This window comes from Haliotis rufescens, unplaced genomic scaffold, assembly GCF_023055435.1.
Source record: "Haliotis rufescens isolate VD_foot unplaced genomic scaffold, xgHalRufe1.0.p SCAF_130, whole genome shotgun sequence".
NCBI classification, from domain to species: Eukaryota; Metazoa; Mollusca; class Gastropoda; order Lepetellida; family Haliotidae; genus Haliotis; species Haliotis rufescens.
The window spans coordinates 161821-189607 of NW_025963814.1; the positions used below are offsets into that span (position 1 = coordinate 161821).

Consider the following 27787-nt stretch of genomic DNA (forward strand, 5'->3'; position numbering starts at 1 on the left):
TCAGCTTTTGTCCAGCATCTCTTTCCCAACAATACTCCAAATCAACAGGCTGCTGCTGTTGCCTTCCACAGAGTAGGGGAAAGGAGACTCCTTCGTCGACTCATGGCGAGTTCTGTTGTAAGCATGAACCAGAGGAGAAAAATCAGGTTTCCAATCTGCTTTCTTATCTGGTTCAAGTGTACCCAACATGTCTAAAGTCTAAATTGTGATGAACCATTCCACATCCCATTTCCTTAGGGATGATAGACGGTGGTTCCAAGCAAATAGCATAATTCCTTTATCAATCTCCCATAAAAATGTGCTACCTCGTCAGAATGGATTCGCTCAGGAATACAATCGTGAACACTGAAATGAAACCTTGCCTGAAGCTTTACAGAATTGGTGCCACTTGAATGTTATCTTGACTCTGTTACTCTTTCCAATCCCTTGTCTATGCCCATGCATGCCAGAATGTCCCAGACGTGGCGGCGGACCAACATCTTCACAAACTGTTTGGTAATCTGGATATAACGTGTGCATCTGCATAGGGCACACCTGATCTGTATTTAAGATCAAAGTTGTATGTTGCCAATGAGGTCAGCCAACGATGTCTGGTAGCATCTAATCGGGCTGATGTCAAAGCATAAGTCAAGGGTTTGTTGTTAGTCATGACTGTAAACTGGTGTCAATATAGATAGTCAAGGCTTATGTCTGTAACGGACCATTTCAGGGCGAGAAATTCGAACTAATAGGCTGGATAGTTTTGTTTTACTTTATTCAGACTCCGACTGGCAAAGGATATCACTTTTAGACTTCCATTTAGCCGTTGTTTTAGAACTGCTCCTAAACCATTTCTACAAGCATCAGTGTGCAATTCAAAAGGTTCAGAACAGTCTGGATACCCCCAAACTGGTGATGATGTGAGAACCAATTTCAGCTTATCAAGAGCAAAGCTTTGATCAGGACCCCATTGCAACTTTGTCACCTTTCTACAAGAACTTTCTCTCTTGCTTTCTTTCACCGAGCTGTTGTTGATAAGAGATTAGTAAGGGGCTTAGCAATGCCAGCAAACTTTGGAACAAATTCTTGGTAATAACCGAGACAACTCTTCAGTTCATCACTGTCCTTTGGAGCAGGCCAGTTAAGTATCTTTTCAACTTTGTCTGGATCAACCGGTATTTCTTCTGAAAAATAATATGACCAACATATTTCACCTCATCCTGGAGTCGACTACATTTCTTGGGAACAAGTTTCAATTCACTTTCCCTCGAACATTGGAAAACGAGTCTAAGTCGTGATGAGTGTTCCTCCATGCAAAGTCTATCAGATCATCTAAATATATCATACGGATTTAAAAATGGAGATCACTACAAATCTGTTCAATTTCCATTTGGTACGTAGCAGGAACATTAACTAAATCAAATGTGAGCCTGTTAAATTCATGGAACCCTGAAGGTCCTGCTGTGAAATCTGTGAAACGTTTATGACTTTCATCAACTCCAATCTGATGATATCCAGATTTCATTTCAAGGATACTGTTGACCTGAGACCCTACTACACAATCAAGGATTTCCTCCACTCTCAGGAGCGCATAAGATTCTCGAACTGTCTGACGATACAAAGATAATAATACACACAAACTGTATGGGGAGAGTCTCTTTTGCGAACTAAAACCATGTTCGAAGCCCTAAGGCTAAATGACGCCCGAATCACACCAGAAGCTTACAGTTGATTTGTTCTTTGACCTCATCATCAAGTCCCGATGGTATACGCCTATGTCTCTGCCTACATGGATGGTGATGAAGGTGGTGATGGTGATGGTGATGAAGGTGGTGATGGTGATGGTGATGGTGATGGTGATCATGTTGATGGTGATGGTGGTGATGGTGATGGTGATGGTGGTGGTGATGGTGATGAAGGTGGTGATGGTGATGGTGATGGTGATGGTGGTGGTGATGGTGATGGTGATGGTGATGAAGGTGGTGATGGTGATGGTGGTGGTGATGGTGATGATGATGGTGATGGTGGTGGTGGTGGTGATGGTGATGGTGGTGGTGGTGGTGATGGTGATGAAGGTGGTGATGGTGATGGTGATGATGGTGGTGATGGTGATGGTGGTGGTGATGGTGATGGTGGTGGTGATGGTGATGGTGATGGTGATGGTGGTGGTGGTGGTGATGGTGATGGTGATGGTGGTGGTGATGGTGATGGTGATGAAGATGGTGATGGTGATGGTGATGGTGGTGATGGTGATGGTGATGGTGATGGTGGTGGTGGTGGTGGTGGTGATGGTGATGGTGATGGTGGTGGTGATGGTGATGGTGATGGTGATGAAGGTGGTGATGGTGGTGGTGATGAAGGTGGTGATGGTGATGGTGGTGGTGATGGTGAGGAACCGTTGATGCAGTATCACCAGAGGAAAAGACATCAGCATGCTCAGCAAACACCTTTTCAATTTTAGCCTCATGCTCCTCAGTTGCATCTGAGCTGTTAATTGTTGACTTATCAAACGGGGTGGTAAATTGGCGTTTCCTTGCCCGAGAGATACTCGGAATTCTCACTTGTAGACAAAGGATTTATTTTTTCAATCTTAACAGGATGTATTTCACACACAATTGTCTGTGGTGGTACAATAAATGTCTGGCAAGACATGTTTCATAGGAGCACAGGCACATTCTTAGTTTAACCAAATTGTATGTAAGCAAAAAGGGGTTAATTTCAACGCCAGAAGGAATTCCTGAGACCTTAGTTGGTTGCAGTAGTACACAAACGTTGTGATGTGGCAATGGATTGCAAAGTACACTTTATTGTAAACTAACTTCACTGTACAAGATCACAATGTTGACCGTGTCACAACTCTTAACCCGAGCCAATTTCCCTGATTGGCATACCAAATCCTTTTCATGCAGTGCCATACTGCGAAATGAAATATAACAAGGTGTTTCCAATGAAACAGCCTGCAAAAACTGTAGAAGCCTCAACCAACTACAACACACTCACCCTCATACCCGTGTCATACACCGGCACCTCCATTAGTGTAGCACTGACCACCAGAGTAGAAGCACCCACCCACTACTACACACTCACCCTCATACCCATGTCATACACCGGCATCGCCATTAGTGTAGCACTGACCACCAGAGTAGAAGCACCAACCCACTACTACACACGCACCCTCATACCCGTGTCATACACCCGCATCGCCATAAGTGTAGCACTGACCACAAGAGTAGAAGCACCAACCCACTACTACACACGCACCCTCATACCCGTGTCATACATCGGCACCGCCATAAATGTAGCACTCACCACCAGAATAGAAGCACCAACCCACTACTTCACACGCACCCTCATACCCTAGTCATACACCGGCACCTCCATTAGTGTAGCACTGACCACAAGCGTAGAAGCACCAACCCACTACTACACACTCACCCTCATACCCATGTCATACACCGGCATCGCCATAAGTGTAGCACTCACCACCAGAGTAGAAGCACCAACCCACTACTACACACTCACCCTCATACCCGTGTCATACACCGGCATCGCCGTAAGTGTAGCACTGACCACCAGAGTAGAAGCACCAACCCACTTCTACACACTCACCCTCATACCTGTGTCATACAATGGCATCGCCATAAGTTTAGCACTGACCACCAGAGTAGAAGCACCAACCCACTACTACACACTCACCCTCATACCCGTGTCATACAATGGCATCGCCATAAGTGTAGCACTCACCACCAGAGTAGAAGCACCAACCCACTACTACACACTCACCCTCATACCCGTGTCATACACCGGCATCGCCATTAGTGTAGCACTGACCACCAGAGTAGAAGCACCCACCCACTACTACACACTCACCCTCATACCCGTGTCATACACCGGCATCGCCATTAGTGTAGCACTCACCACCAGAGTAGAAGCACCAACCCACTACTACACACTCACCCTCATACCCGTGTCATACACCGGTATCGCCATAAGTGTAGCACTCACCACCAGAGTAGAAGCACCAACCCACTACTACACACTCACCCTCATACCCGTGTCATACACCGGCATCGCCATAAGTGTAGCACTGACCACAAGCGTAGAAGCACCAACCCACTACTACACACTCACCCTCATACCCATGTCATACACCGGCATCGCCATAAGTGTAGCACTCACCACCAGAGTAGAAGCACCAACCCACTACTACACACTCACCCTCATACCCGTGTCATACACCGGCATCGCCATAAGTGTAGCACTGACCACCAGTGTAGAATCCTTCGGTCTGGTGAAACACAACCTGGCAGCCTGGTCAGACATTAAAAGCAGACAAACCAGTGATAGAAGTCTTTCATTCAGGGACACATGGGGGGACGTTGCCATGAATGAGTGAGTGATTGTGTTCATGCGTGCAGTGAGTGAGTGAAGTGTAATCAGTGTTACTGGTGTCAGTAGGTATTGCCCAAATCAGTGAATGATAGCATGAGCAACACCATCCGTATCACATACAACCCCAAGGGAGGGAGTGAGCACGATTTTTCCGTATTTCGGCTTAATCTTACATCGGCTGAACACTTTCAAGTCAAACCCGGGTCACGACCAAACCCAGGACCGAATACCTTACTCACCATGCAAAAAAGAAACCATGTTGCTCAATTTGTAATATTATCATATTTATTCATCAAATAGTATACACCCAAGCGGAACTACAACAGATGAAAATAGATAAAAATTTGTGTATTTTGTGTGAGAATGAACCTGAAAATAGGAAACATGTCTGTAAACAGTGATTATAACTTCATGAAAAACCTCATTCTGGCTGCTTAACTATAAAATTAATATATATATCAAGTATTTAAAGCAGTAGTTACACCGAGAAGCATTTCTAAGAATTACTTTGGATGTTACACAAGACGAAAGTTATGTGACCAGAAAAAAACAGCTGTTTTGCAAACTTCGAGAGAAAATGGACACTACAATTTCTTCAAATATTAGACATGATTTAACTTGTACCATGACATTCCGTCCAACATGTTCTTGAAACGTGAACCTCATTGTAAATCACTGATTTATGCTGTATACTGAGGTGAATGAAAAAATTACACATACAGTTGAAGGTTGCAACTACACTACATTCACACTATATTCTGTACATTACACCAGGGAGTCTACAGAACCTAGACAAACATGTTGAAGGTTGCAACTACACTACATTCACACTATAGTCTGTACATTACACCAGAGAGTCTATACAAGCTAGATAAACATGTTGAAGGTTGCAACTACACTACATTCACACTATAGTCTGTACATTACACCAGTGAACCAATAGAAGCTAGACGAACATGTTGAAGGTTGCAACTACACTACATTCACACTATAGTATGTACATTACACCAGGGAGTCTATAGAAGCTAGACGAACATGTTTAAGGTTGCAACTACACTACATTCACACTATATTCTGTACATTACACCAGGGAGTCTATAGAAGCTAGACGAACATGTTGAAGGTTGCAACTACACTACATTCACACTATATTCTTAAAATTACACCAGGGAGTCTATAGAAGCTTGACGAACATGTTGAAGGTTGCAACTACACTACATTCACAATATATTCTGTACATTACACCAGGGAGTCTATAGAAGCTAGATAAACATGTTGAAGGTTGCAACTACACTACATTCACACTATAGTCTGTACATTACACCAGTGAACCAATAGAAGCTAGACGAACATGTTGAAGGTTGCAACTACACTACATTCACACTATAGTCTGTACATTACACATTACATCACAGTACGTCGTACTCCCGTCTCTACCATCACAGTACGCCGTACTCCCGTCTCTATCATCACAGTACGCCCTACTCCCGTCTCTACAATCACTGTTACCCGTACACACGTCTCTATCATCACTGTTACCCGTACTCCCGTCTCTACCATCACTGTTACCCGTACCCCCGCCTCCCCCATCACTGTAACCCGTACTCCCGTCTCTACCATCACTGTAACCCGTACTCCCGTCGCTACCATCACAGGACGCCGTACTCCCGTCTCTACCATCACAGTACGCCGTACTCCCGTCTCTACCATCACAGTACGCCGTACTTCCGTCTCTACCATCACTGTTACCCGTACTCCCGTCTCTACCATCACTGTTACCCGTACTCCCGTCTCTACCATCACTGTTACCCGTACTCCCGTCTCTACCATCACTGTTACCCGGCCTCCCGACTCTACCATCACAGTAACCCGTACTCCCGTCTGTTCCTCCATGCAAAGTCTATCAGATCATCTAAATATATCATACGGATTTTAAAATGGAGATCACTACAAATCTGTTCAATTTCCCTTTGGTACGTAGCAGGAACATTAACTAAATCAAATGTGAGCCTGTTAAATTCATGGAACCCTGAAGGTCCTGCTGTGAAATCTGTGAAACGTTTATGGGGGGCTGAGCGGAGATCATTTCGCATTTTCGCATTTCAAATTATACATTTGGACGGAATGTTGAAATTTTCTCACTATCTACTTAAATATAATTTAACAGTACAGACATATGTGTTTTTATAACAATCCACGTATTTCTGCGTAAAAAGGAATTTGATTGATTTATGGCCCTATTTAGCTATTGGATCCCCCGCCCCTAGGCCAAGTTATCGAAACAAATAGCAAATAACACCGCTCAAGAGCGCAGAGTAGTACCTACTTCCTAAAAGGCAATAGCGTTTTCCTAAAAACAACGGATATGTCAATACTTATTCTGTTTGCGGAGTAGATGTCATCAAAGTGGAAGTCCTCACCCATGCAATGGTAATACTACCGGATGTCCATTATGTAATTTCTAGTTTTTGGATGACATATTGTTCTCAGTAACCGTAATGTGAAAATAGATAGTTGATTGGTTTTATATTCAAGTTGGTATTTCCGCTATTCAAAGTGTTCAGTGAGGCCGTCTTATCAACAGTCATTTCTGAGACATAAATGCAAAGTATAATTGCCGTATTCGACGTAATAAGCGCCCCGCTCTAATAAACGCCCACGGCAATATTTGCTAATATATTGGCTGGTGAACAATCCCAATTAGCACCCCTTCCGATTGATTAATGTACACAAGACTTATTTATTCGCGTATAATAAGCACTCGTTATATGCACACTTAATTATGGGCAATTAAATTCGGGAAAAATATATCTGTTGTGCATAAACATTTCTGGCTGTCAGCATAAACCACGAAATTCATCTTTCAACTCAACTTTTTTTTAAACCAAAATAATATTCTAATTTTGAGAGCGCCCTGGGCGCTTATTACGTCGGATGCGGTTATATGGACTACGCTAAATAGTTTGCATTTTTTATTAACTCTAACGTTAATTTCAAGATTTACAGTACATACTATTCAAAAGAATTTAAAGAACACCCGATTCCTTCATATGGCTATGGTTAGTCAATAAAGGAAGCGATAGAGCGAGAAAGCTATAAAGCGAGAAAGCGATAGAGCGATAAAGCGATAGAGCCATAAAGCGATAGAGCCATAAAGCGATAGAGCCATAAAGCGATAGAGCAATAAAGCGATAGATCGATAGAGCGAGAAAGCGATAGAGCAATAGAGCGAGAAAGCGATAGACCGAGAAAGCGATAGACCGAGAAACTGAGAAAGAGATAGAGCGAGAAAGCGATATTTCCCATAATGCCGTACATTAAAACGGTTTTTGCTGACATTTAGTGATCCATTCCTGTAATTCTCACCGCTATTTTGCCTCTTATGATCAGATTTTTCAAACATCTTGTAGTAGATAAATATGTTACAAATTGCACACGTAATTTTTTCTCGTTTAGCTTGTATATTTTCTTGTAGTGTAATAAATAAGCAAGATTCACAGAATACAGATAGTCACTGTTCATATTTTCATTTTGTTCATTGTATCCTCCCCTCATTCCTCCATCAATCTTAAAACTGATAAAAAGGAGATCATATATTGACAAATAATTGTCAGTTTTATTAGCCAGTTTGTATTGTTTACAACGTCTAAAGAATTATTTATTTCGGTCATTAAAATCACCTACGTCTCTACAGTTAAATTATGTTTTAAGTAAATAGTGAGAAAAGTTCAATTTTACCTCCCAATTGCAGCAGATATCACATGCCGCCCCTATAGTGGTCAAGAGGGGATATTGCTTAACCGCAAGAAAGCGATAGAGCGATAAAGCCAGAAAGCCAGAAAGCCAGAAAGCCAGAAAGCCAGAAAGCGATAGAGCGAGAAAGCGAGAAAGCGATGTCCCCTCTCGGCCACCATAGCGACAAGCATAGTCGCCTTTTACGGCAAGCATGGGTTGTTGAAGACCTATTCTACCCCGGATCTTCACGGGTCTGTAAATACTGAGGCTGTGGCGGTTACATGTGTTACTCGTCATTGGTCAGACGGCCGATCACTGAAAGGAGATTATAAAGATGCGTCCAATAGATACTAAGGTATATTCGTAGATGCCGCAGACTGTCACTGTCAGTCAAGACACAGACCGAGTCGATACTACGATAGGGCAAAGTGGGTGTGCATTTCTACTTTTCCTTCACTAGGGTGGGTCGTAGCGAGGATATTCGTGAACGATCATGCAAACTCTCTGACGTTTCTCAATGCATACTTAACCACTGCGTTCAAGATGAACGGGTCTAAATGATCACAAACAATTTAACGCTTTTGTATGTATTCGGGGAAGGGATTCCCAGGAAGGTGGAAGTAGTCCGTCAGTGTTCACGTCATGTCAAGGATACAGTTTTGTGAAAAACTATGAACGTCAAATTGTGTCGGTCATTTCAAGAATTGATTGTGGATTGTTTTAGGTTCATTGATGTATGAATCGAAACACCGATGCGCTAACTGTATAAATCAGTAATTTTGCTTTGCCTAAAATGAGAGCAGATGATATCACAGAACAGGATTTCCCGCCCAATTGAAAAACTTGAAGTGTATCTGTGTACGTGATCATGATATGATATGATATGATATGATATGATATGATAATTTAATGTCCTATATTGTTGTTCCCAAAGGACGTGCAATCTCATTTAAATCAGGTCTTACATTGTACATGTCGCTATCGCGAGATCTGAAGACTTCCCATTACGGGTCACGTCAGACCGTCTTTCATACGACCAATCAAAGCTTAGCGGATCATGAAAGTGACAGTCGGAATGTGTTTTCCAATCATGCAACCTCGAAGACCTTAACACGAGGTATTCCGAACGACAGTTACGGTCCGTACGACTGATTCCGTCAAAATTAACGTCTATCTCTCGCTTCTGTGGGATAAACATTTGAACGGAGGAGGCTATGCACAGTACGTGGGAAGCACTGCCATACAATCTCAACCATATATTAGACATTCCGGAATGTTCGTTTGTTTAGTTTTCAAAATTTTAACGGAGAACTGTGTCAACGTATTTTTCAAGCGTAGTCTGAAATGGAAGTCGCCAGGTTGAAACGAGTGCCGTAAAGCTAGAGAAAGCTGCTTCCTAATTGACTGATGTCGACTTCTTGTTAATCATTTCAGTGGTCGGTCAAAGTTCGCGAGAGGTCGTTCAGACGTGACCCGTAATGGGATGTCCTCAGATCTTTGTTTAGCGGCAGCGAGAACTTAGATCTGATTTTAATGACATTGAAAGGCCGTGGTAAGCGGGGAGGACAACAGGGGCAATTAGGAGATTGATGTACTGTGTTTTCAATGTAAAATGAGTGAGTGAGTGAGTTGGGTTTAACACCGCTTTTAACAGTATTCCAGTTATATCACTGCGTGTCAGCTTAATGTGGGAGGAAAGTCCGAAGTGATGCAGGTCTCAGACGTTTACCACTTTGGTGAAACCCACGAGCACGGGTATTGTGCTGACAAACCTAGAAATATAATTGGGCCGAACCGGGATTCGAACCCACAATCACAGGTTTCTTCAATGTAAAACTGGGTTATTACCTGTAGATTAACCGCGCTAAATTGAATTTAGGACCGAACTCAACATATGACGCAAAAGATATGACGTCACAGTCGTAAATAGAAAAGCGCCAAATTCCAAGCTCTTTTTGCAGATTTCTATCGTGTTTTCTGTAGGAAATGTATTGCCACACATCCTTTGAATGTTGTAGCAACCGCAATTTTGCATTTTGTAACCTATAATTGAAGGTATATATTTAAATACGCCCACCGACAATGACTTAAAAAATACTATTCCGTGAATATTAACTTTCACAGTCAAACCTGCTGTTTCAATCAGAGGTGGTTTATTGTGATTGAATAGCCTCTGGTTGACCAATCAGAAACGAGTAATTTCAAAATTCATGGTAGAATTTAATATCCAACTCGTATTCTTCATGAAAAGTAGTTCCGGTCAAAATTCGCGTCAACGTCAAAAGGTGAAGTTTATAGATCGATTTTGTGAACGGTACTCTTTGAGGTCTGCTTGTCGTGAGAGGATGGTCAGGCTCGCTGACTAGGTTGATGCATGTCATTGTAGCCCAAATTCGTGGGTCGATACTCATGATGCCAATCACTGGATTGTCTGGTCAAAACTCGATTTTACAGACCGCCGTCATATAGCAGGAATATTGCTGTAATGCGGCGTTAAACAACAAACAAGCAAAACATCTCAAGTGGACACGAGGTTATTTTAGTAAAGAGAACCTGCTCCCCCTTATTTACTACGAAGCTACTCTTGCGCAGAACATTTATTCGACTTTATTTCAAGTTTTGATTGTATTTAGATTGTTCTCTAGAATGTTAGAGCTTGGACCTGTCCATTGTCAAGTGAGGGAAGGCACTGACTGAGTGTGGTCAAATCTCACCTTACAACACTTTCTGGAGGACCCGTGAAGATCCGGGTTAGAATAGGTCTTCAGCAACCCATGCTTGCCGTAAAAGGCGACTATGCATGTCGTAAAAGGCGACTAACGGGATCGCGTGGTCAGGCTCGCTAACTTGGTTGATGCATGTCATCGGTCCCAATTGCGTGGATCGATGCTCATGATGTCAATCACTGGAGTGTCTTGTCTAGACTCGATTATTTACAAACCGCTGTCATATAGCTGGAATATTGCTGAGTTCGGTGTAAAAGAAAAAAAACAAAAAAACAATTACTGTAGTCGATCTGACTCTAATGAAATGAAGCGTAGGCGAAACAAGGTTGCACCAGCGATGATGTATGTAAACTCCCTCACAGACTCAGTTTCAATCTATTTTGCCGCCAACTCTGCAGTCGTTCCAAGTTTCATAAGGGAGCAACTATTTCTTTTCTCAGGATTTTTTCTGAAAAACCTGAAAAAAAATCATTTTTGCTTCACAATGTAGGAAAAAAGATATTCCTTTGTGTCCAAAGAGTAAAGATCGTTTGCTTTGTTTATTTACCAAAAATACTAATTTAGCATCCGTTTATGCAGGGACATAAAAGTTGAGCTCCTAAACATATTTTGTGAGATGCTGATTTTGTCCTTTCCACCGACAGCAGCTGACATTTGGCCGAACACTTTGTACGAATTCAAACACCGAGTCACAAGGAACAAAAACCTTACTCACCATGCACAAAAGAAACCAAGTTGCTCAACTTTCATTATATATTTATTCTTGAAACAGTATACACCAAAACGCAACTACAATAGATGAAAAATATACTCTTCAAAAAAAGAAACGCAAAACGGATATTGGGCCAAAAAAGCATAAATATCGGACCAAGAGGTGCAAAATGAAGAGATTTAATGTGTTGTAGTGTCAGTGACAAATGTCCCGGATCATTATGATCACAACATTGACATGTAAACCATTAGTCGGGAAACACGTACGATTCGGAAAAAAACGCACCCAGAGCATTAAAAAAAAGGACCATGGAACTTCACGCGCAGCAGCACTATGAACGGTATTAAAGTGCAGGGTTTTTGATTGCCTGGCATCTGCGTCAATCGAACAGTGACAGTTCAACAACATGCCAAGATTAACAGAAGTGCAAAGAAATAACGTCATAGGTCGCTTGCAGGCAGGGAATCCCGATCAGCTGTAACCAGGGTTTTCAATGTAGCGCCCAGAACCATCACAAGTCTATGGAATCGGTTTCAACAGCATGGGTCAACACGGGAAGACCAAGAGTAACCACCCCCGCCCAAGACCATTACATCCGACTGAGACACCTACGTGAAAGGACGATCGCAGCCATCTCAATCGTATCCAAAGTACCCAGACTGCGCAGAATCTCCGACCAGGCCGTACGAGCCCGTTTAAGAGCAGCAGGTCTACGAGCAAGACGTCCTGGTCGACGTGTCATAGTGAGTCGACAACATCGTCAACAACGACTACAACAGGGTATGGCTTCAACTGCAATGGAGCGATGTCTGGTTCAGCGACGAATCAAGAATTCTCCTCCGTCGAGGGGACGGAAGAGCATGGGTCTACAGACGTCGTGGAGAACTACGTACAGGAAGTGGACAGGTTTGGTTGGGGTAGCGTTATGATGTGGGCGGCTATCTCTCATCATGGCAGAACAGGTTTTGTCCAAATCCAGGGCATAACGTTATCTTACGGCTCAAGGATACATCAACGAAAATCTCCTGCAACACGTCCTCCCAATTGCAGCCAACGACAACGGTGTATTCCAGCAGAACAACGCTCGAGAGCATACAACATGGATCACAAGAGCCTGTCTACACCACAAAAACTTTGATCTTCTCCCCTGACCCTCCAGATCCCCGGATTTGAACACGATAGAGCACCTGTTGGAGTGAGTGAGTGAGTGAGTGAGTATGATTTTACGAGGCTTTTAGCAATATTCCAGCAATACCACGGCGGGGGACACCAGAAATGGGCTTCACACATTGTACTCATGTCGGGAATGGAACCCGGGTCTTCGGCGTGAGGAGCGAACGCTTTAACCACTAGGCTACCCGACCGCCCCTGTTGGATGAATTGGATAGACGGCTACGCCGACGTTACCCACAACCCCAGACGTTGCAGCAGTTGGCTTTTGCGTTGCAGGCCGAGTGGGCTACCATTCACCAGGATGTGATTCGCATACCCGTTTCTTCCATGGGCAGGATATGTCAGGCCGCTATCGATTCCAACAGGGGACATACGCGTTATTGATGGCAGCTGACCTTCACCTTGCACCTTTCCTATGTACCGATAACTGAGATGACTACAACCACCAAGTGTTCTCTCCACAACATTTTGGCTCCATACCTTGTACGATTCCTAGTCTGGCTTTGCGTTTCTTTTTTTGAACAGTATAGATTTAAATATGTGTATTTTTTTCGTCAAAATGAATATGAAAATGTAAAACATGTCTTTATATCATGTGAACTTGTGAAGGGATTGAGGAAGGGTATTGGATTTTATCGAAAAAAATAATTTGTCCCCGAAAATTCTTGAAAAACAAAATCGTGCATAAGACTTTTTTTTTTTTTTTTAAAAAGAAATTGCCTGCAACAAACATAACAATTGGTGCAAGGTGTTTTTCTTTTTTTAAAAATAAAGCTAAAAAAAATATCTGGTTTTGCAGCTGCAGCTGAAAAATATTTAATCTCGATACAGATACAAAATCCCAGTATTAAAACTTCACCGAGAAGCATTCTTAAGAATTACTTTGAATGAAATAAAAGTGGAAACTTATGTGACCTGAAGAAAACCACCAGTTTTCCAAACTTCAAGAGGACAGTGCAATTTCTCCGAATATAACGAAATATTAGACATGAACATGATGAATTACAAATGTACCATGAACCATGGCATTCCGTCTGACGTGCTCTTAAACGTGAATAACACTGTATATAACTGATTTATGCTGTATACACTTACTGATATGAATAAAAAATTACACTGTTTAAGTTCTTCAAGCATGTCTGAGTATTCCACTGCGTTAACACATAAGATGCATTATATTTAATTATACACGATGTAGGCCACGCCAATCAATTTATACAATTGTCAGAAATGTAGACCATTTTTTTCATGTAAATACGTCGCCCCACTTGAATTTCAAATGTATTCAAACACGGCTGGATTTAAAGAACTTGATTCAACTTGCACCAGGTGCATGTTGACAGGAAAAACCAAGTTGCACCAAAACAAACCAGGTTGCACCCTTGTCCCATGAATTTATCAAAGTTGAAACGTAGGGCGGTCTGCTGCCATAAATTGATGTTTAGTTTGTTTGTTGTTTAACGCCGCACTCAGCAATATTCCGGCTATATGACGGCGGTCTGTAAATAATCGAGTCTGAACCAGATAATCCAGTGATTGATATCATGAGCATCGATCCACGCAATTGGGATCGATGACATGCATCAACCAAGTCAGCAAGCCTAACCACCCGATCCCGTTAGTCATAAATTAATGACTCAAAGTTGAGGTGAAATGGGGTTTAAGGTCGCGTACAAGATTGTTGCACTAACATATATAGCAATGTGCATGCACTAGTGCAGACTGATGCCGATGTATAGTGCTAGCCAACTGAGTTACCATGTCGCAGTGTATCATGAATACCCCACTCAGACAGTAAACTGACTCTGGGCCGACCAGTCCTTGTTTTAGCCCCTTTTATGCCAAGCGCCAGACAGGGTAACAACAACTACCCAATTGCATGCACCACTCATGTAGGTTTGTGAAACACTATATTCCTGTACATTACTACAGAGTGTCTATAAGCTAGACGGACATGTTGAAGGTTGCAACTACACTACATTCACACTATAGTCAGTACATTACATCAGGGAGTCTATAGAAGCTAGACGAACATCTTGAAGATTGCAACTAGGTTGCAATTACACGACATTCACACTATATTCTGTACATTACACCAGGGAGTCTATAGAAGCTAGACGAAAATGTTGAAGGTTGCAACTACACTACATTCACACTATATTCTGTACATTACACCAGGGAGTCTATAGAAGCTAGACGGACATGTTGAAGGTTGCAACTACACTACATTCACACTATATTCTGTACATTACACCAGAGAGTTTATAGAAGCTAGACGAACATGTTGAAGGTTGCAACTACACGACATTCACACTATATTATGTACATTACATCAGGGAGTCTATAGAAGCTACACAAACGTGTTGAAAGGTTGCAACTACACTACATTCACACTATATTCTGTACATTACATCCGGGAGTCTATAGAAGCTAGACGAACATGTTGAAGGTTGCAACTCCACTACATTCACACTATAGTCTGTACATTACACCAGGGAGTCTATAGAAGCTAGACCAACATACTGAAGGTTGCAACTACATTACATTCACACTATATGCTGTACATTACACCAGGGAGTCTATACAAGCTAGACGAACAGGTTGAAGGTTGCAACTACACTACATTCACACTAAAGTCTGTACATTACACCAGGGAGTCTATAGAAGCTAGACGGACATGTTGAAGGTTGCAACTACACTACATTCACACTATATTCTGTACATTACATCAGGGAGTCTATAGAAGCTAGACGAACGTGTTGAAGGTTGCAACTACACTACATTCACACTATAGTCTGTACATTACATCCGGGAGTCTATAGAAGCTAGACGGACATGTTTAAGGTTGCAACTACACTACATTCACACTATATTCTGTACATTACATCCGGGAGTCTATAGAAGCTAGACGAACATGTTGAAGGTTGCAACTCCACTACATTCACACTATAGTCTGTACATTACACCAGGGAGTCTATAGAAGCTAGACCAACATACTGAAGGTTGCAACTACATTACATTCACACTATATGCTGTACATTACACCAGGGAGTCTATACAAGCTAGACGAACAGGTTGAAGGTTGCAACTACACTACATTCACACTAAAGTCTGTACATTACACCAGGGAGTCTATAGAAGCTAGACGGACATGTTGAAGGTTGCAACTACACTACATTCACACTATATTCTGTACATTACATCAGGGAGTCTATAGAAGCTAGACGAACGTGTTGAAGGTTGCAACTACACTACATTCACACTATAGTCTGTACATTACATCCGGGAGTCTATAGAAGCTAGACGGACATGTTTAAGGTTGCAACTACACTACATTCACACTATATTCTGTACATTACACCAGGGAGTCTGTAGAAGCTAGACGAACGTGTTGAAGGTTGCAACTACACTACATTCACACTATAGTCTGTACATTACACCAGGGAGTCTATAGAAGCTAGACGAACATGTTGAAGGTTGCAACTACACTACATTCACACTATAGTCTGTACATTACACCAGGGAGTCTATAGAAGCTAGACGAACATGTTGAAGGTTGCAACTACACTACATTCACACTATATTCTGTACATTACACCAGGGAGTCTATAGAAGCTAGACGAACATGTTGAAGGTTGCAACTACACTACATTCACACTATATTCTGTACATTACACCAGGGAGTCTAATGAAGCTAGACGAACATGTTGAAGGTTGCAACTACACTACATTCACACTATATTCTGTACATTACACCAGGGAGTCTATAGAAGCTAGACGAACGTGTTGAAGGTAGATCTGTAGATCCTCTCACTGCTGCTTATGAAGTGGTGTGTAACCGGCATAATTTTGTACATTCACATCAGCCCCAGCCTTCAGTAACACTTCAACACAGTTTGTAGATTCCCTCACTGCTGCTTTATGAAGTGGTGTGTCACCTGTATTATTCTGTACATTCACATCAGCCCCAGCCTTCAGTAACACTTCAACACAGTCTGTAGATCCAAACAATGCTGCTGTATGAAGTGGTGTGGCACCTGTATTATCTTGTACATTCACACAAGCCCCAGCCTTCTGTAACACTTCAACATACTCTGTAAATCCCCACATTGCTGCTGCTGTATGAAGTGGTGTGTCACCTGTCTTATTCTGTACATTCACATCAGCCCCAGCCTTCAGTAACATTTCAACACACTCTGTAGATCCCCTCACTGCTGCTTCATGAAGTGGTGTGTCACCTGCATTATTCAAGTCATTCACATCAGCCCCAGCCTTCAGTAACACTTCAATACACTCTGTAGATCCCCTCAGTGCTGCTCCATGAAGTGGTGTGTCACCTGTATTATTCTGTAGATTCACATCAGCCCCAGCCTTCAGTAACATTTCAATACACTCTGTAGATTCAAACAATCCTGCTCTATGAAGTGGTGTGTCACCTGTATTATCCTGTACATTCACATCAGCCCCAGCCTTCAGTAACACTTCAATACGCTCTGTAGATCCCATTAGTGCTGCTTTATGAAGTGGTGTGTCACCTGTATTATTCTGTACATTCACATCAGCTCCTGCCTTCAGTGACTCTTCAACAAACTCTGTAGATCTAAACAATGCTGCTTTATGAAGTGGTGTGGCACCTGTCTTATTCTGTACATTCACATCAGCCCCAGCCTTCAGTAACACTTCAATACACTCTGTAGATCCCATTAGTGCTGCTTTATGAAGTGGTGTGTCACCTGCATTATTCAAGTCATTCACATCAGCCCCAGCCTTCAGTAACACTTCAATACACTCTGTAGATCCCATTAGTGCTGCTTCATGAAGTGGTGTGTCACCTGTATTATTCTGTACATTCACATCAGCCCCAGCCTTCAGTAACATTTCAATACACTCTGTAGATCCAAACAATCCTGCTCTATGAAGTGGTGTGTCACCTGTATTATCCTGTACATTCACATCGGCCCCAGCCTTCAGTAACACTTCAACACACTCTGTAGATCCCATTAGTGCTGCTTCATGAAGTGGTGTGTCACCTCCATTATTCTGTTCATTCACATCAGCCCCAGCCTTCAGTAACACTTCAATACACTCTGTAGATCCCCTCACTGATGCTCCATAAAGTGGTGTGTCACCTGTATTATTCTGTTCATTCACATCAGCCCCAGCCTTCAGTAACATTTCAACACACTCTGTAGATCCCATCAGTGCTGCTTTATGAAGTGGTGTGTCACCTGTATTATCCTGTACATTCACATCGGCCCCAGCCTTCAGTAACACTTCAATAAACTCTGTAGATCCCATTAGTGCTGCTTCATGAAGTGGTGTGTCACCTGTATTATTCTGTAGATTCACGTCAGCCCCAGCCTTCAGTAACATTTCAATACACTCTGTAGATCCAAACAATGCTGCTCTATGAAGTGGTGTGTCACCTGTATTATTCTGTACATTCACATCAGCCCCAGCCTTCAGTAACACTGCAACACACTCTGTAGATCCCCACACTGTGGCCTGTGCTGTATGAAGTGGTGTGTCACCTGTCTTATTCTGTACATTCACATCAGCCCCAGCCTTCAGTAACACATTGACACACACGGTATATCCCTGATGTGCTGCTGTATGAAGTGGTGAGTCACCTGTATCAGATGTAAGTTGATTCACACTTGCTCCTTTCGCCAGCAGAAATGACATAACATCTGACTGTCGTGTACATGAGCTGTGAAGAGGAGTATGTCCATTAGATGGCATCATGTTAACAGTAGCACCCTTCTCAAATAACATTTTGACCATAGTCAAGTTCCCCACCTCACAAACACTGTTAACAGCATCACCATCAACCTGTGCCCCTCTGTCAAAAAGAAATTCTACCATGTCCTTGTTATGGCTCATGGAAGCAAATCTAAGACCTTTCTGGTTATCCAGATCAAATCCTGTTTTCACCAGCAGATTCACCACCCCTAAGTGACCATTTTGTATGGCAAGGTACAAAGGGTCACCATTTACACGATGCACATTGACATCCACACCCGTGTTAATTGCTTGTTCCACGGCTGATGTAAGGCCATACTTGCAAAGGTAATGAAAGACAGTCTGTCCTTTACAATCGCTTGCATTCAGGTCAGGGGCAAGTGCCAGAATCTGACCGACAAACTCACTGTTTTTGGTTTCTGCTGCTAACATGATCGGAGTTACATCAAGCCAACCATATCTAGCATCCATGTCAAGCTTCATGTGTTCACTGATGTAGGTCAATACACTACAAGCAGCATTCTTGCACACCCCAAGTAAAATGTCACGTATTTCACTTTGGCTGAATGATATGTTTTCTTTCTCCATGATAAATTTGATCAGATGATGTGACTTGTTGCTTGAAAGCAATTCCAAATATGATTGTCTTGAAGAATTATCAGCTAGTTTCAGAAGATCAGGAACAGACATGTGACAGTTTGTCTTCAGACAGCCCATGAGCAAGTCAATAAACTTTGAATTACCACATGCCTCGTGCGATAAGACATGCAATAAATTGCCTCTCTCAGTTTCAGTTGCAAATCTTCTGGCTAAATGTCCAGCAAAGGTCCATGAGATGTTTGCAACAAGACCTGTCTCACTAGGAACATTTTCCCCTTGTCTTGTGGATGGTTTAATACGAAGTCGCTGATGGATGAATGACAAACTACAATTTTCGATGACAAACTTTGATTGTTTTGTACTGAGTATTAAAGCAACACTGTCATATATAGAGGGATGGTCAAACATGTATGTGTCATCTTCCTTCTTGAGATAAGATCCAACCAAATCATCAGCAGCTGTTATGCTTTCATATGCAAGATTATCATCCTCCTCCAACTCCTGTCCACTAACCTTCCCATCTCTTTTAATCATAGCCATGAACAGTGAACGCTTTATCTTATCCTTAAGAAATTTATACAAAGTCTTTCTGAGGAACACAAGAGGCATTTTAAAAAAATCTAAAACAGTCTCTGCTGAAGGTTGCGTCTGATCCTTTCCATATGTTGCGACAAACATTTTACATATATGGGGAAAGCCGTGTGGACAGTCAGCCTGACATATCTGAGACACAGTTGACTCATCAAAGTCCATCTTTGTCTTTGTTTTGACATGAACATGCCAAATCTTCCTTCGTTCACAAGAGTCTCTCTGAGAAGAAACTTCCACCACATACAGGGGACTAGATATGTAATCTGCCATCTTTCCCAAGTCTGACAATGAGGATTTCAACACATAATCACGGCCTACGAGGATAATGATAGTTTGGTCTTTGTTAGGCGCTGTTCTTTTCAGCTCTGTTTGCTCATCTTTTGTTCTCTTTAAAACATTTTTGATATCAGTGGACTTGTCTAGGGAATCTTTTTCTGTATATTTATCAGGATCTTTCACATCCACAAAAGGTTGTAGACTTGGTCTCCACTTGGCCCATTCTGCTACATCAAATTCCAGATCACCGAATATGTCATCTAACATAATGACAGGGTTAGTGCTGGCCGTTATGACCTCATTGAACTCCTCCGGTGACACCACCTGATACACTTGTCTCCCCTGAGTGTGCTGATCCTTGAGAGCCATGTAGGCTATTGTAGACTTCCCCTCTCCTGGTCGTCCTTTAATTGTCACCCATGTTGCTCCTCTGTCTAGCTTGTCTGTCACCTTCTGCAGGCCTTCTGTCTCCACCATGTCTTTAGTCCACGACTGTATCCTGGATTCCGTTCTTTCTGTAAAACAATTTTATAATTGACTATATTAAAAAATCTATGATAAAGATAACAATCTTATTATTATGATAATTTATTCTCAGTTAAAGGAACGTATTGTAGCCATCATCAAATGCGGTTTGACGCTGAGCATTCTTATGTTGACATGTGACCTGCAAACACTATCAAACTGATCAAACTGAAACATGTTTTCTCACAGCATTTCTCATTTCTGTGTAAGTTATTGTTCTAAACGAGATCAGACAGTTTACGAAAGTAAGTAGATAACTCACTCCTGATCTTCTGTGCTGCAGTCAGTTGTTTCTCCTCTTCCTGGTTGGTCCGAGGTGCACCATCGTTCTGTGTTCCTCTAATGTTCTGGGTTCCGCCAAAGTTCAGATTCCTGGCGCCCCTGACTGTCACATCCCCAAAATTCTGCTGTACGTAGAAATTGTTGTACTGGACACCTGGAACAGAAACTGGGACTGAAGCCCTCACTGATGTCTCTATATTTGAACCTAGATATCTCTATAGACAACGATCATGAAGAGAGGCATACTACTTCATATCAGTCATTATATTTCCATTAAAGGTATCATTACGTTTTCTAAAATGGCTAACATGAAATAGAGCAGAGCTTACAACTCTCTGATCAGGCCGGGTGAGATTGTATTGAGGTTTGTACGGTCACAGACACCCTGCCCCAAAATGTAGGCATAGATGCCACGGGATATTCGCTAAAAAGCATCATCTGTAAGTATCCTGTCGTAAGTATTGGATATCTGAACCTTTAGTCATGTGTGTGTATCATGTAACAGCGCTCACCTGCGGGAGAATCCACAGGCACTGGTACCCCAGGTAGCCCTGATGACTGTAACTCTGATACAACAGATCCTGGTATTCTGGGAAGAAGAGAGGAAGTGGACGCTGGTGTCATTGCTGCTGTTCTCGGGACTTGTGCAATCGTTGTTTCGGGAACTACACAAGACGTAGTTGTTGACATCTGTGTCTGACTTGTTGTCTGATCAACATCAGCAGCTGAAGCTTGCTGGAGTTGTGTCCCCTGCTGTGGTGCCGACATTACCTCTCCCTGTGGTTGCTGACAACATCCCACAATGTGTTGTGCTACTGCCGTGGTGTCTATGATGGGAACAAACATGGCTATTATCCATTCGAATTCGGATTTTCAGGAAAACCTTATGGTTACTCAGCCAATGGCCTGTTCTGACCGACATCTTTGTATCTTAGCATGTTGCAATAAAACACTGTTTTGGTTGTTTCATAATTGGCAATGATTACAGTTGGATCACAATGAAAATTTAGAGGACAGTTTTTGAAAAGAAATGTGATCAATTCATAGTTTAACTTCCGATGACATTATGGCAAGAGCGACTGGGAGTCAACTATGGATTTTGATTAAGATGATTACTTGACATGGCAACTCATATTCTGTTTCCATTATTGTGAGGCAGTATAGCCACAATGCTCTGTGGCTCACCTGAATTATGACGAAATAATGTAATGCCACTTCAGCCTATTAGTGTTATATCACATGTATGAGTACATCTTCCCGAGGAAAGGGAGTTAACTGACTCTAAAGTCCAGTTTCAATCCTTGCAGTACTGGGCTACGATTACTGTGCTCAATCTTAGGGCCACCAGTGGCTAATACGAGTTATGTCCCTTCTATGACCCTCCTATTGACCAATCAGATTCTCATATCACTTGCATTTGCTTCGAACAAAATGGCTGCACCAGTTCTGATCAGTGAACAAGATATATTGAAATAAAATGGGCCTTGCCTCGCGAAGTGCATCAAATCACCAAATCAAGTAAACACCTTGATTAAATACTTCAAGAGATTTGGAAAATTTCTGTCGACGCCCAGTTGACGGTACACATCATGCACTTGTCAAAAATGTGCACGTTGAAATCAATGTTGTTTACGAACTGCATATCAATTTCGTTATGCGTATTTAATTACACTGTGCCAGTCCAGCCAAAATATAACTCCATAATTCCAGTCTAGTTCGGCAAGGGTGGAATGGACTTAGCTGGCTCCCTTGCCTCGGGAAGATGATATGAGCATAAATAAATAACCTGAAATGCACTGCTTTCTTTTATTTTGCATTGGCTCGTTTTGTAACTTGTGTTGGCTCTTTCTGAAACAACAGGAGCCAAGTGACCGAGGAAAAACTCGAACTTGTTGCTGTCAAGAGGGCATCATTACCTAGCCTTACTTCCTGTAAGCATACATACCTTTACCTACAAGTTGGTACGACTGTTGTTGAACAGTCTGGAATTTGACCTTTGTAACACCTGCTCCAAGTTGATACATATCTTCGATTTCATCTCCCTCTTCTTCATCTGTCATGTCACCAAACAAACATTCGTCAGCACTCTCTTCATCAACATCTTTAGTTCCTGCATCCTCCACAGTACTACCTGATCCGTCAGTGGTTCCAGGCGGGTTGTCCTCATCATTGCTTTTCCTCCTGCACTTTGCTGGTGTACATTCTTCACTGTCTGTGTCACTTTGACCTTTCTCCATCTCGGCAATATTCACCCACTGAATGTATCGTTCTAATCTCTATCTTTGAAGATTATTCACTAAGTCCTGTATTTCATGAGGGTCTTCAATCTAAGTTGGCACCACACTCGTCATCATCATCCTACAACAAAATCGCCTAATGTGTACAACGTCTGTCTGCAGGACAGTCCTACATTTTCCGCCACAGCACTGTAGCACACCTGGATAAGGAGTCAAGTCAATGTTACCTTTCAGTATTGTCGAAGTGCGAAGGTAAAATCAAGGTAAAAAGGAGCACATATGTTGAACCCCATTTACTACACATTTACCAGATTTCATTACATTTAGATAATGACCACGTAACTACCATAAAAAGCATTTCTCCAAATAGCCTCCGTCGTGTTTAAAAGATTCCACAGAGGCAGATGGAGGCGCCGTTGGACGCCATAGACACAACATATTAAAGCACACTTGAATTTCAGAAAAGCATATGAAGCAATATATTAAGGCTTACACATCGTTGTACCCCTTGTGACTGTAGGATTCAGTTTATAAACATGTCATCATTATATTTCGTGAGGTGCTGTTTCAGAAATACATTTCATGTTTACATGTCATATTAATCAAGGAGAAACAAGGTTTACTGTCTAAACAAACTCCCCGCAAAGAACAAGGGTCTACATGTCAAAACTTCACCAGTTGATTATAAAATAAGCATTAATTGTTACTTGATTTAAAGGTTCATTAATGTTATGTAAGTTCCTGTATGCAAATGTTGCAGGAGTACCGGTATCTTTGATGCAACAATGTCCTCACACTGAAACATGAAAGTTGGGCCTACCTTTAGAATTCTGGCGATCGTAGCTCCAATACATTACGATAGCCTGACGATAGACGGAGTGAGAAAAATCGAAGCCCCCATACATTAAGATAGACTTACTGTAGTCAGAGCGCGAAAATCGTAGCTCCAATACATAACAATAGCCTTACGAGAGTCGGAGTGAGAAAAATCGTAGCCCCTATACATTAAGATAGACTTACTGTAGTCAGAGCGCGAAAATCGTAGCTCCAATACATTACGATAGCCTTACGATAGTCGGAGCGCGAAAATCGTAGCTCCCATACATTAACATAGACTTACGACAGTCGTTGGGCTAAGATAGCTTTGTGAAACTTGACCCGGGGGCAACAAAGTTAACAAACACGTGACAAAACCCTATGATGTTCTATCCCTGTCATACCTAGATAACAGAAGATGAGTTTTCAAGTTCAGTGCCAACGGTCGGATGATGGACGCCAGCCATAACATAACCTCATTTTGACGATATTGAAAGGTTGTATAAGGAATCAGGTGTTTTGTCACAACTTAATCTAGTCCGTTTGGGCGTTGGCAGCTCACTTGTGTCTACCGTAATACGAGCTCTGTGGTGTGAGACGATGGCAAAATGAAACTTTGTACACTCTTTACAACATGAGGCGATCTTTGTGAGTGAAAGAAATCCATCCTTAAACACGTCGACGGTTATTTGTGTTTTGAAATCATGCATGATATCATTTCTGAGTATGCCCTCTCACATTCAGTTGAATGATTTACTTCTCGAGATCTCCAAAGCGAACCGAACAAACCGAATGTACTTGCTTCAGTCATGTTTTTTATTGAAGAAAAATCTCGCGTTTTTTCTTACAGATCAGTTTTAAAATACTTATTGCAAGCTCAATTAGACTAGAGGCCAGTGCATAGCGAGGCGTAGATTACAACATAAATGCTTCTTTTGTATGAAGCAATCTTTCTTCAACCCAGAGTTTGATGCGGCCAGCCTAGTAGCTCTGTCACATCCTACACAGTCCATTCACCTGTTTTCCATTCATTTGTTTCATTTTGGATGAGTCTACAGATTTAGAAAAAGATATATCATGAACTGTTCCAATTTCATTAAGAATATATCCCAAAACGTTCAATATTATTTTCATTTGCGTATTTATCCTCCATGGATGTGCTGTCATCTAAACCATATTGGTCACCGATCAGATATCGCCACTCTTCCCTTGTTCTTTCCACTGTTTTGATTCCCGATCGTCGCGTTACAGCGGAATACAAATTTTCCGTCGACCAACTGTACGAGTTATAGCCATCGTCGTAACAACACGTGTCATGTGACCACCTGCACCGCCATCAGCCCTACAGTCCGGCATGTAACACTCAATTTTTGTAGTCAAAACAAATAGTAATACATGCTTTTATCAATTTATGGGGAGACCGGAAAATAGAGGGACCGCGCTCTCAACAGTTTATCATAAACCATCAGCGCTACGGTCTAGCATGTAACTGATACACCCCGACACCCTGCTGTTAACCTCCCTGTGCCGCTGCAGATGTGCAATAGATGCGCAGACATTCACAACTGGCCATTCTCGTAACCATGTGAACAATATTACATAATATCCTGGGTTGATTCCCTTAGCCGTGATTTCTCCGACTGCGACCAGTGACAATCCAATACAAGAATGGCAGATTGCAATGATTTTTATCTGATCTCTCCTTAGTACATGTCAGTTGACTGCTAAGTTTACAAACCAATACAAAATACTGCACAGCAATTACAATGACAGTATGCAATAGAGTAGTAGTACAATATTCAATATCAGTATCAAATGCAAATATGATGGAGGTGATAATAATGTACACCTATCCGCAACAGTGGTCAAGCTTCCGAGATAGGCTCAGGCTGAACACAAGGGTGAAAAGTGATGTTCACATGGAAACTGGTCTTGATGTAATGTCAGATGAAATGTGTGATATAACTAGCTCCCAGCACATTCCACACAGTGTTTGACAAGTCCAGTGTCACTAGAACATCACATAATATTCTACATGTTTCGATAACACTTGACATCCATCCTATTTCGGAATTTTACAGATAATTCGAGCATCTAAATGTAAGAACTTCAACACCACTACTTAGAATACATAATATTACATTCCAGACAACTAAACATTGTCCAAATACAAAGCAATGACCTTCTACTGAATCTCAACAGAAACAATGTAATACAGTTCCAATCATTGTCTAACAATCGGCTACATCGCTTTATAAAAGGAGTCTTTTTTTGTTGTTGTTGTTGTTTTGTTCTTCTTATGAAAACGAGCAAACATATAACGAGATGCGATCACGTTGGTGTCGGGGAGTTGGCAGTAACTGTTCCTTAGATATCATATGGTCAGTTTCATGTTAAAAGGTATATTGTCATGCACCAAAGTGTGCACCAGTAATAGAATGTCTATATAATTACGTAAATCAATATGTAAGGCTTGCATTGACCCGGTTCTTCTCATTTCAGAATAAGTGCGTTTTCTTACAAACAAAAATCTGATTATATACGCCTACACCCGCGGGGTGATCGTTGTGAGCAGAAAGTTCAGGAATTATCGACTATTGTTTATAAACAATGCTTCAGAACAGTCCAAGTACTGGTCCTCTATATTTTCTGCTGTTATTCGTCATTCTGTAATAAATAAGAATACTGAAACTAGTTTCGTTTCGTTTCGTTTTAGTTCAGTCATCTACGCCGAGTTGGGAGTCTTATGTTAGAATACACACTGTCCCATTCCTTCTTAAATTCAACCAGACATTGAAGAATGATACAATGAGGTATACAAACAAGCATAACACCGTGGACACTTACTTACTGTGTTGTATGAAGGAGAAATGTGTGGACGAAACCAGAGTCAAGACCCTCTACAAGGAAGCTGGAAAAACCCGTGCTTAATATAACTGTTTATAATCTCCTCACACTCGTGTAGGATAGCAGAAGCAAGCTCCACCGCAGCGCCAGCATACCTCGCTAAATAACACAAGCGCCACCTGACTGCAAGGCAAAAACTGGTTCTCCAGGTGCTACGCGACGCAAGCTCAGACATAAAGTCTTTTATCTGTCCAATGCAGAGCACGAAACATTTTCCAATCATGGGACGTAGCTCAGTGTAGCTTAACATGAAGCGATGAGAAATGAATACAAATCCGTGTAATGAATAGGGGTACCAGCTCTATTAGCTTTCTATTAGCACCAGATATAAAACGGGTTTTTCTTCTTATGTAGGAAAGCGCACGTTAACTGTCCAATGGTAAGTAAGTTATGCATACTTGTTTTGGTCTCATAACATGTCATGGTGTTCATTCTGTAGACACCAGAATAGTGTGTATGCACTACACCTGTAGGTTTAGGACTGTCTTTATCATTGTACATGTATCTTCATAAATCCTTCAGTTTCAAGGGTTTTTTCAGGCAAGAGATCTTGGAAAGACGTGGTGTTAACTAACCATTTCGGAAATGGGTTATGATATAAAAAACATCCGATGACAAAAATTCGCATATTCTATAAAATATCCTAACAGTTTTTCGATTTTGTACATTTGTGCTTCGTGAAATGGTTGTGTATTAGTCCAAGTTAACAAGCCAGTACTCATGGTATTGAGCCTTATTATCAAATAATATTTGTTTTTATATAACTGGTATGAGGCTTTTCAAAATACGTTCAGTCTGTAACATTCAAAGTTTGTTTAGATAAATTAACATATAAGAGTTTTAATAATATTTGTCTATGTACATCATGAGGGAATGTACTGTGGGTGTTTTGCCAAATATATGAATAACTGCTACGCCCGATAAAAAACATACCGACAAGAATCCGATGTTTTAACCTTTGACATGGTCAGTTAAAACCCGAGGCGCGGACGATCCAGCGATTTCACTTGAAGATAAGAGGGTAGTGACGTCATTGCAATAAGATGACACATGGACGCCGTATTAATTATCATCCCCCACAACGAAGTGAGGCA

At 41.7% G+C, this 27787-nt stretch overlaps 2 protein-coding genes across 3 annotated transcripts in view; both read right to left on the reverse strand.

The window, feature by feature from the left end:
* LOC125371689 lies at window positions 1–26723 on the reverse strand. The gene is made up of 7 exons (XM_048394882.1): window positions 26638–26723; window positions 22679–23091; window positions 21246–21560; window positions 20714–20887; window positions 17866–20441; window positions 17258–17781; window positions 1–112 (listed from the first exon to the last, which is right to left on the reverse strand). Exons 2-7 carry the CDS (start codon window positions 22968–22970, stop codon window positions 1–3), a joined length of 3993 nt encoding a protein of 1330 aa, XP_048250839.1. The 5' UTR covers window positions 22971–23091; window positions 26638–26723.
* The window catches only part of LOC124121661, a 45470-nt gene that overhangs the window by 14325 nt on the left and 3358 nt on the right, over window positions 1–27787 (reverse strand). The gene's annotated exons all lie outside the window — the stretch shown is intronic.